Source organism: Schistocerca cancellata, chromosome 1 (assembly GCF_023864275.1).
Source record: "Schistocerca cancellata isolate TAMUIC-IGC-003103 chromosome 1, iqSchCanc2.1, whole genome shotgun sequence".
NCBI lineage: Eukaryota > Metazoa > Arthropoda > Insecta > Orthoptera > Acrididae > Schistocerca > Schistocerca cancellata.
In genome coordinates this window covers 235,510,181-235,522,021 of record NC_064626.1, presented here as the reverse complement: position 1 = coordinate 235,522,021, position 11,841 = coordinate 235,510,181, and the positions used below count along the sequence as shown (strand labels likewise).

Below are 11,841 nucleotides of genomic sequence, written 5' to 3'. Positions count from 1 at the left end.
CTCCTTTCCTCTCTCCGCCCCGCCCTCCTTTCCTCTCTCCGCCCCGCCCTCCTTTCCTCTCTCCGCCCCGCCCTCCTTTCCTCTCTCCGCGCCGCCCTTTCCTCTCTCCGCACCGCCCTTTCCTCTCTCCACCCCGCCCTTTCTCATCTTCTCTCCGCGCCCCCTTATCCTCTCTCCACACCCCCTTATCCTCTCTCCACACCCCCTTATCCTCTCTCCGCGGCCCCTTATCCTCTCTCCGCCCCCCATTACTCACTCAGCCTCCCCTTTCCTTTCTCAGCCCCCCTTTCCTCTCTCCACTCCCCCTTTCCTCTCTCCACCCCCCTTTCCTCTCTCCACCCCCCTTTCCTCTCTCCACCCCCTTCCCTCTCTTCACACTCCCTTTCCCCTCTCCACCCCCTTCCATCACCACCCTCCTTCCTCTCCCCTTTCCCCTCCCCGTTACACCCCCTTTCCCCTCCCCTTCCTCCCCGTTACAACCCCTTTCCCCTCCCCTTCATCCCGTACACCCCCCTTTCCTCTCCCCTTCCTCCCCCTACACCCTCCTTTCCTCTCCCCTTCCTCCCCCTACACCCTCCTTTCCTCTCCCCTTCCTCCCCCTATGCCCCCTTTCCTTTCTTCTACGGCCCCTTTCTCCTTCCCTTTCCTCTCCCCTATGCCCCCTTTCTCCGCCCCTTTCCTCTTCCCTATGCCCCCCTTTCCCCTCCTGTTTCCTCTTCCCTAGGCCCTCTTTCCCCTCCTGTTTCCTCTTTCCTAGGCCCTCTTTCCCCTCCTGTTTCCTCTTCCCTAGGCCCTCTTTCCCCTCCTGTTTCCTCTTCCCTAGGCCCTCTTTCCCCTCCTTTTTCCTCTCCCCTCCCTTTGCACGCCTATCCCCCTTTTGCCTCTCTCCCCCCTCCTTTTCACGCCTATCCCCCCCCCTTTGCCCCTCTCTCCCCTCCTTTGCACGCCTATCCCCCCCTTTGCTCCCCTCTCCCCTCCTTTGCACGCCTATCCCCACTTTCCCTCCCCTTTGCCCATCCTCTCCCCTTTGCCCCACCTTTCCTCTCCCCTTTGCCCCACCTTTCCTCTCCCTGTCATCCCATCTGCCCCCTTTCCCACCCTCTGCCTCCATTCCCCTCTCCACCCCCTATTCCCTCTGCTCCTGTTTTCTCCCACTGCACCCTCCCTTCCTCCCATCATGCTCCCTTCCTCGTGTTGCCCTCCCCATTCCTCTTTCCATCCCCTGTTCCCTTCCTCGTGTTGCCCTCCCCATTCCTCTTTCCATCCCCTGTTCCCTCTTTCTTCACTATATCTGCTCCCCCTCTCCCCTGGCCTTCATCTGTTACACTTTGTCTCCTGCTGCTTCCTCCATCACCTTTCATCTGCTCATTCCCTTCATCCACTTTGTTTCCCGTCTCTCTCTCTCTCTCTCTCTCTCTCTCTCTCTCCCTCTCCCTCTCCTCCCCTCCCCTCCCCTCCCCTCCACCCTGTCCCCATCCCCTACCTGCGTACCTGCCTTTTTTTTCTTTCCTCATTTCCTGCTTCCAATTTTCTTCCTATTTTTCATTTGTCCAGCTGTGATTTATTTTCAAATTGTTTCATAGTTCATGGAAGTTTGTGCAGTATGTTTTGCTTAGTTTTTCATAATATGTTAAATATTAGTTGAGAAACTAATTTAAGTTTCCATTGTGTCAGATTAAGTTTTTCAAAGGCTGCGTATGTCATTTTACCCTTTTGCTTTTCCATGTACCAGGCGTACTTCAACAGCACACACACTTATACCTTCCACATCTTGTGCTACTCTTTCTGCTGTACCATATTGGATTGCATGGTCTGAAGTAATTGAGATTTTTAAAACCCTAATGAATAGTGTTGAGAATTGTGTGTGCTTTCTCTTTAGAAGATAGCAGTTCATTGAACTTCCCCTGAGTGAGTAGTTTCTTGTCTAGTATATTTCTGCTTTAGAAACCTTGAATAGCAGGTCAATTTGGCCATTTTTTTCCTTTTCATTTCAGTTATAGAAACCCTAAACACCCCATTTATGTAGGTTGTGTGCTGTTACATTTTAAAGGTATCTTGATAGCTGACTGAAAAGTCTGGTTCCATTTGGCTGCTTTTGGAATACACCTGTGCATTTGTAATAACTAGGAAATATCAGGCCCCTTCATCTTCTCCACATATATTGATTGAGAATTTTGCATAATAACGGTGAACTTCAGCTGTTTTAAAAGTAATTGGGGAAAATACTGAGAAATTTCCAAAAATAAGATATTTGTTTACTGCATTACTTGTAGCATGAGATGCAGAGGCAGTATATCAGTTTTTGTAATGTAAGTTTGGTTGTACAAGATTTAACATACTCAGTGTCTTGTAGGAAATCATCTGATGTAACTAATGAAAGCCGGTACATGAAGAAACTACACACTTGTCAATATCATAGCTTGCTGCTACTTCAGATATCTTCACAAGAAATAATTCATTTCTTAAGCCTGTACTGTGTACTTACTTTTGGCCCTCTGTGTTTGAAAATATTCCTCAAGGTAATCAAATACTTAAGCTGGCAACTTGACAAGGCTAAGTTGTGTATTTTAAGGTAAAAAAAACACTAAATTATCTATGATGTAGAAGCATGTTTTTTCTGATTCTGAGGTCTTATTTTATGCTTATTTATCAACAATTATTTCATTATTTGGAGTTGCTGCTAATTAGCTAATAGTTTCATATTGGCATGCTCATATGTGAGGATGCTTCTGGATTTGTTAATCACGCAAAGTAGCATTCAAAGTAGTTTGGCTATGTGTTTGTAACTACTCTTGCGAGGAGTTGAACAAATCACTCATTGTAAACATTTGTTTCAGTTTTAGTACCACCCTTTCTTGAGAAACAAGAGTAAATTATATGCTTTTTTCATGATAGGGTTCAATGAATTTTGTCATAAGAGGGTCCAAAATAATTGGATTATTTCAGAAGAATCTCTCTTTTCCTTGTGAAATTTTGGATGAATGTACCCCTAGTTAGGCCTGGTGGTTTAGCAGTGAAGCACTTGACTCGAAATGAAGAGGTCGTGATATCGAACCCTGGTTGAACCTTGGTTTTTTCAGTCGGCGTTTTAACCTAGCCTTCACCTCTCAACAATGCGAGGAGTCACTGAAAATGACATGTAACTCAAATTCTATGTTAAACTGTAGATCCTGTTTTCCCCATTTGATAACTGTGGTAAGTTAGGGACACGCCAGTTGCCGAAGTGATGTCCAATTGAAAGACTTGCACCAGGCCAGTGAGTCACATGAAATTAATGTGCACCTAGTCTGGTAAGGACTGCAACTGAGAAATTCGGTATCCATTGTAATGTACTTTTTAGTTATGTATGCAGCATAAGTAACATTTTCAACATTGTTGGTGACAATTTGAACAGCTACTACCATTTGCCATTGTCAAGGAGCCTACAGCAGATAACCTGCAGTAGTAATCAGTACTGGGAAATTAATCCATTGACTCCACACTGTATTCTTGTAAGAAGTGATGAAGATGGAGCAGTCATATTACATTGCTCTTTCACTTTATAATAAAATGAGAGTTATGCAATATTCACTTGGATCAGCAGGTCAACATATGTGTTCTGCTGGTCTTTCTGAGAAAAATGAAAATGAAAGTAAAAAAAATAACACAGCCGAGTTTGAAGATCATTGGTCTGTGAAGTGTAAGCAGAGCAAAATGCTTCAGTTACATTAAAGGTTGCCAGTGTAAGGAGCACAGTGCAAATATTATTCTATAAATGAATCTTAAAGAAGATGATCATCCTATATGCAGTAGTATGAGGTAGAAAAACGATCTTAGTGCAACCTTGGAAACTACATTAATGTATGAAATTCTATGTATCGTATTAAAAGTTACTCCATTGTTATAGAGTGCATATATTTTAGTATTTTGAACTTGTTTTACTGTGTATGTGTGTTGTGTGTTTATATATAGTACATTAGCTTTTATTTTTGCATGAAAAGTGTTATGTTAGATATTCCCATCAGTTATACGTAGAGGCCCAGTTATGAAAGCCTGTGCCAAAGTCCAGCGGTGATGGTTTTTTATTATTATTGTTTTATAAAGCATGATTTGTATGTGGTTGTTTGCATCTGCTACCCCATTGCAGGATATGCTTGCACTAGGCCCAGACCAGGGCTATTCAGCAGTAATGTATGGACAGGGACCACCTAGTGTTCACAGCAGTCATGGAGGTCGTCAGTATCCGATGCAAGGTAGGTTCATTCCCTCATCCTCCAAAATATATGCAAGTAAATATAGCTACTTAAAATTGTATCAGTGTTTCAGGCCACAAAAAAGGAATTATTACCTCATATAAATGTCTCTCTTAACAGGCATGAGAATTTCATTTAAATATGTTATCAACTTGAATCAATGAAATATATCACGTTTTTGACACGCTCAAAAATCCATGACCATTTTAATTACCTTATCAGTAACTTTATATTGAGTGAGTCATAAAGCCCAACCAGTTTATTTGTAAAATGCTGTTGTACTAGCACAGGGATAATAACCGGTTTGCAGTTAATATTTACAGCCCCATTGCTGATGCTGACACTTCGATTTATTTAGCAATTAATATTGTCAATTCAACTCCAACTTTTTTTTATAAAAAAAGTTTAGGTATCTGGTATTGTAAGGGTTGTTGAAGAAGAGAATGCATATCATCTTCAGTACTGAGGTTTTAAGTAACTATTTATTGTCAGCTCAAAGGTATCGTGGTTACAGTGCTACAATTGTCATTCATCGGACCACCTAGATCATTGCAACATTGTGGCATCCATATGTAAGAGTTGGTTCAATTATTAATTATTTGCCTCAAGAAGATACAAAGGAAAAGATTCTGACCAGAAGTTGTCAGCAATTGACATTGGTTGATAGAATGCGCCTCTTAGCTAGTATTTTTAATTTTTCCCAGTAAGTTACTTTTCCAGATATGCCTGTGCTTCAGCAAAACCAATTCAGATGCAGGCTAAGTACCTAACAAAGCTCAGTAAAATAATAGTGCACATCAGATAATCTGTGTTTTGAAACTACTTCAAAACAGCCAGTGTTGCTCAGCATTCGATGAAACTTAGTTGAAGCTGGTGTGATTAATCCCAAGAATGGCGCAAAATTTATTTCCACATGGCAACAATCATATAGTTGGCATAAGACCATAATCTCAGCTATTCTATGCATGGAGTAAAACAACTGATGTGTGTAGTGGAAAAACTGCATTGAAATGACAGAAAATCCAGAGAGATTCTGGTCATATTTAAAGTACGGCAGAGGCAAGACACACTCAATCCTTCACTGCCCAATACCAGTGGTAATATTATCAGTGACAGCGTTGTAAGATGGCGTTATTAAACTTAGTTTTGCAAAGTTGCTTCACGAAAGCAGGTGAAGTAAATATTCCAGAATTTGAATCGAGAACAGTTGCCAACATGAGTACCTTAAAAGTAGATATCCTTTATGTAGCGAAGCAGCTTAAATCACATATAGAGGCAGCAAGTCTTTGGGTTCAGATCATATACAAGTTAGGCTTCTTTCAGAGGATGCTAATACAATAGCCCCATATACAACTGCTCACTGGACAAAAGATCAATACCAAAATAATGGAATGTTGCATAGGGTTACACCAATACTCAGGAAGGAAGTAGGAGTAATCTTATGAATTGCAGACACATTTTACTGATGACAATTTGCAGTAGGATTGCGGAACATATATTGTTTACAAACATTATTAATTACCTTGAAGAAAAAGGGCTTTTGACATGTCAGATTCAGACAATATCGTTCTTGTCAAACACAACTAGCTCTTTATTCGTATGATATAATGAGTGATATTGACTGGGGATCTCAAATTGATGCCATATTTCTGGATTTCCAGAAGATTTCTGACACTGTTCCTAATTTATATAAATATTTTAGGAGACAGTCAGAACAGCCCTCTATTATTTTCAGATGATGCAGTCATTTACCATCTTGTTATTTAATCAGAAAATCAAAACCAATTGCAAAATGATTGAGTCCGCAGCTCGTGGTCTCCGGTCACATTCTCGCTTCCTGAGCACGCGGTCCCGAGTTCGATTCCCGGTGGGGGCAGGGATTTTCACCAGTCTCGAGATGACTAGGTGTTTGTATTGTCTTAATCATTTATGAAAGAGGCGAGATTGGGCTGGGCAAAGGTTGGGAATTTGTATGGGCGCTGATAACCGTGCAGTTGACCGCCCCATAAACCAAACATCATCATCATCAAAATGATTGACAAAATAGCTGTATGGTATGAAAAGCGGAAATGGTCTCTGAAAAAGGAAAAGTGTGAGGTCATCCATATGAGTATGAAAATAAATCTGTTAAGTTTCACCTATACAATAAATCACACAAATTTAAAAGCTGTCTATTCAACTAAGTACCTAGGGATTACGATTACTAACAACTTTAATTGTAATGATCACATAGATAATTTTGTGGGGAAGGCGAACCAAAGATTGTATTTTATTGGCAGGACACTTAGAAGATGCAACATTTCTACTGAAGACCTTGGCTGTGTGGTATGCAATCTTTACCAGATAGGATTAACGGACGGCTCTGAAAAATCCAGAGAAGGGCAGCTCGTTTAATATTAGGCCTATTGCAAAACAGGATATGGCAAGCGAGTTAGGGCATTTTTCATTGCCGTGAGATCTTTTCATGAAATTTCAGTCGCCAACTTTCTCCTCTGAATGTGAAAATATTTTATTGTCTGCTAATTATATAGGAGAAATGATCATCATAATAAAATAAAAATCAGAGGTTATACAGAAAAATAATGATCATTTTTCCTGCCTGCCTTTGAAGAGTGGAACAGTAGCGAAATAGTCAGACGGTTGTTCGAAGAATCCTCTGCCAGACACTTAAGTGTGAATTGCAGAATAATCATGTAGCTGTAGATGAACTGGGTTACTGAAATTTGTATCACATAGACTACAGTAAATTACTGTTCCTGGCCAGCTGTTAATAAAACAGATTACAACTATAAATACAGTGTAACATTTTTAAGGTTACTAGCTTCAAGCGTTTCAGTGTGGACAGAATAAACTTGCAGAGAAGTCACTATCTGTAGCAGAAATGAACAAATTTACAGTCTTTAGTAAATTAAAAGAAAAGTTAATGTAACAAGTAAAGATAGAAACAAATTCACCAGCCAAATTTGTTAAGAGTAACGTAAATGATTCCAAATTCTTCTTAATCATGAGAAGGACCTTCACATAAGCAAAAAGAAATACAGGGTGGTCAGAAAATGTGTGAAATGCTTGTAGGGATGTTACAGGGCAGGTTGTACCGAGGCAGAAATGTTAAGAAAAAAATTCAATACATTGCTCCGTTTCCAAGTTATTTAGCATAGAATTTATCCAATCGGGGCGTCGCGCGCTCACACTCAAGCGGCCTGCCAGGAGCAGTGTTGCCCAACGAGTGCTTTGTCTCGTTAGCTGAAACTTGAATTTACGCGCGCGACGATCTGATTGGCTAACTTCAATGCTAAATAACTCTGAAACAGCACAACATACTGAATTTTTTTCGTAACATTCATATCTCAATACAACTTGCCCTGCAACATCCCTACAAGCGTTTCAGATATTTTCTGACCACACTGTATATCATGCTGCATTCTCTTGTGTGGGTGCCCATTTTTATCTTCACTAATATCAGATAATGCTGTTATAGCTCATAGTTAATTAGTGAGAAATGCTGAGGGGAGTCTGATTGTTAAGACTGCAGCTGTCACTGTCACTTTTTCTTTTCAAATCGTGTTATAGATCGGCCATTTTGTATCCTCCCATGCCCTTGATGAATGGCAAAGAGACAGCACCTGTTCATGAATTCGCTAGACGCTTCCTACCCCATCAGAGGGACAACCACATGTGAAAGCATCGATATTTTATGACATGCTCTGTGTGGCTTCTTTTTAGTTGTATCACTAACCATTAAACTGTCATTATGAATAACTGCTGACAACCTGTGGGCAAGGACCATCTGATACCAGAGCACTTTATTCCGCAAGGCATTGCCAGCTATTCCGATTGTTGCCTCCCAACCTATGTTATCTGGATGCTTCCTCTGTCTCATCTTCTCTGAACATCAAAAGTGGGGGTGTCTGTTCCCCAACAACTGCTGTATGCTCTTGTTTCCATGTAACTGCTACTACTCCCTTTCAGTTCAGCTTTACTGTGCTTTCTGTCTACCACATATTTTGCACATTCATATTTTTGCATGTTCTTCTTGCATCAATGAAACTAAATAGTAACTTGTGTTACCTATTGTTATAAAATTTGGTTGCCTTACCATTGAGGATACAGTGCTCTTTCACAACCTTCTTTTTCAGTGTCCTGATTCATATTTTTCTAGGCATGATTAGGCAAGATAGTTCTTTTGATAGACCAATTAAATATCCATTTTTCTAGTTTTGGTGTTAAGCCCCAAAAAACAAACTAGAATTGATACAGAACACAGTTTCATACTTGACCCATGTCACCATTTATTATGTTTCAGCCAATAAACCAAAGATCATCATAGCATTTTCTATAGCATAGTCTGTCAGGGGTAGCATGCCCTTGCTTTCCCCTGACCTTAGAACTATCTCACTTGGCCACCAGACATACAATTTTTCACAGTTATAAATCTTTCCCAACACTTGGAAATCACATTGAGTACTAGGAAAACATGAAGAACTGACCAAGAACTGAACTCTCAGGTAGTCAGTTTGTAGTCTTGGCTTGACCTTCAAGCCACTGTTACTGTTATTAGGGATTTACCAAAATATAGTTTGTAGGTAATTTTGTGCAGTTATTAATTCAAGATAACATTTTAACTGTGTGCCTGAGATGAAATACTGATCACAATTTTGGTAGCTTGAACTGTAATGTATTTGTACTATAACATCAACAAGAATCTAACAACAGTTGTATTGTATAGCAGCTGACCACCGAGCAGGGAGTTGCGGTATATCTCCAGTTCCTAACTCATAAATTAGTAAAGTTGGTATCTTTCATATTAACACGTACATAGTACACTGCATGATTAATGACTGCTTTACACTGCTTATAGAGTTTGTGTTCACACACAATACTGCTAATACCTGTGTTAATTGAAGATAGAGTATGAGAGTTACTTTTTTTATTGTAATATATTTGTGGCAGAATGTAGAAATTTATGTCTTAGTAAGTATTTAGTAGCATGTTATAAGCACTGCAAATGCACAGAAGAGTAAATAGCTCATCATCATCACTATAAAATACTAAAAAGTATATCAAAGACTAAATATTTGTATGGTAGTTTTATCATGTTACTTGCTAAATCTGTTTGATTTTTGTAATAAATCCAGTGTTAGTGGAATAATAATCATAGCAGCTTGTAGTATGTTATGATAAAAGTTTGATAAGTTCACGTGTTTCTTTAAACATGGGTAGGTTTGTTTTGTCTTGCTTAACAAAGTTTTTGAGGAAAAAATACCATTATTGCAGACTTTGAGAAATATATGTGAATTCACTGGTGTGTGTGTGTGGGGGGGGGGGGGGGGGGGGGGTGGAATTCTAAATAGGGCCTACTCATCTGAAGCTTTGATGTATTTGATACTTCACTTACATTACTCCACCGTAAAGGGCAAGCCCACATTGTCCTTTGTTTGTACTGCCCTTTGTGTACTGTTAATGTGCCCAGTTAATAAAACATGTGAAACTCATATCCTTATTGATTCAGCTGCATCCTGATAAAAAGTGATAACAGCGCAATTGCGGCGCGCGCGCGCACACACACACACACACACACAATAGGCTGTAGACTGCTTGCATCATGTGAAAGTATTCCTGACATCAGCAGAATAGATTGGTCTGTCTAAAGTGATCAGCTGAGCATAAAGTACGGTAGTGTCAGATTCATAATATTGATTAATAACACAGTTGCAACACTTACGGGGTATTTTGTTGTGGATCAATACAGCAGCTGTACTCCATTGAATGCAAGGACATGTGTAAGCTGAAAAGAGGGGAGGATACTACCGATACAGTCTAATAATTTTAATTTGGTCCTACCTGTGTAGAGCTCACAATCTTACAAAATGAATATTTCAGCAGTTGTCTTTCATTAAAATTAATTACATTTGAGCACTGTTATGACTTAGGTGAGTTATAGCCTCAACATGTTTCCAGCAGGAAAGATACCACAGAGGAAATTGATTGTTCGCAAGTGACTGGTAAACAGCTTATTTTGACATCAGCTTTTGAATTGAACCAAAATCACAAGTATGGAAATACGTGCTTAATAACAGTTACTTTTACTTATTTCCCCAACTGCTTCACTTTTAACTTACTGAGTACTGCAAATGACCAGATTTTTATATTTCCAAACCAGTACTTTGCGTGATTTTTGACCTGGCAATTGGTTCAGTTTTCTCCTCTTGTTCTCATTAGCAAAGTTCCCAAATACTGAAGCTTCATGTGGAGAAAGTCATTGTAACTCCCAAGACAATTTGTAGATCTAATTTTCAGCTATGTTTCTGATTTTTTTTCCATATTAAGAATTGTTTTTCAGATTCCTATTTAATTTTTATATGCATCAGTTCATCATAAAGCAGTAGATTTACATTTAAGTAATTTTACAGGCTATGACACGCTACCAGTAGACTCTATTCAAGGACTTGACATAAAACTCTCACCCTGCCACTGGTGGTGGCGGCGGCGGTGGTGGATCCAATTATGGACCCATGGACACCATGGATGTACCAGGTGCTGAATCAACAGACCTCAATTTTGACCACTTGGAGGAATTACCACAGCCCACCACAGGACAATAACCAAGTGGCTGCTTGGTATGACACTGACTTGTAATTTAGATTTGGTGCGGTGTCTGTCAGGAGTGTTATTAACGTGTGTATGTTTTTATGTTCATGGTGAAGTGAGTGACATACTTTGCATGTTAGAAGGTTATTGTGTGTGGCAGACTGGCTGTACCACAGTGAAGATATCTCATTCACATGTTAATTTTAGGTTTATCATTCCTATTTCATGACAGCTTTGTGAGAATTCATAACCAAAATTTTATAAACAATTTTGTTGAGTGTTCTCATATAATTTTGATTCATTATTCCATTTTGTATAATGAATTGGAAGCAAATGTTACTGAGTAATGTAGATTTTGGAATATTATGTAAACAGAATGATGTGTAAGCCACTGTCATTATGGAAAGATGATTTTTTTGCTGCATTAATAGCCTCATAATTGATACATTAGGTGTGTAGATGCAGTTTTAAGTGAGAATTATGTGTCTCATTTAATAAATTTGTGAGTTTCACGCACAGTTATTTAATTAGATGTAACTGTTATTGAGCACTGCAGGGGATATCATTAGTTATTGTTCATATCACTCAGTCATAAAATTGTGTGTGATCATAGTAGCAAAACATTTATGTATGTGTAGTGAAATCTGCTATAATACTGAGTACTTTTAGCTGTGTAATTCTGCTTCGTGTATGTTGAATGGTCCATTTGCTTTCCTACTTCAGACGAAAAGTATCTTGGATATTCTTTAATTACATGTAGGGGACCATATATTTTTCTTCTTACTTTAGCCAGAACATCAAATAAAGTTATTAAATATAAGGTGTTTGATTATTATTGCTATTCAGAAAATGTTCCCTCACAAGTAAAAAAAGTATCGTCCTACCTACTGTCAAACAGAGGAAAATCCAAGGTGGAATGTAACAATATTATGAGAAGGAAAGTTGCTACTCACCATATAGCGGAGATGCCACACACACACACACACACACACACACACACACACACAGAGGCAACTAAAAC

General features: G+C 39.5%; 1 protein-coding gene across 1 annotated transcript in view; it reads left to right on the top strand.

The window, feature by feature from the left end:
- LOC126170077 (armadillo segment polarity protein) overlaps nucleotides 1-11,640 on the top strand; it is an 88,247-nt gene extending 76,607 nt beyond the window's left edge. The window contains 4 exon segments of the mRNA XM_049920695.1: nucleotides 4,127-4,232; nucleotides 10,643-10,689; nucleotides 10,691-10,813; nucleotides 10,815-11,640. Of these exon segments, the coding sequence (XP_049776652.1) occupies nucleotides 4,127-4,232; nucleotides 10,643-10,689; nucleotides 10,691-10,813; nucleotides 10,815-10,868 (330 nt within the window). The 3' untranslated portion in view covers nucleotides 10,869-11,640.
- The last annotated feature ends 201 nt before the right edge of the window (nucleotides 11,641-11,841 follow it).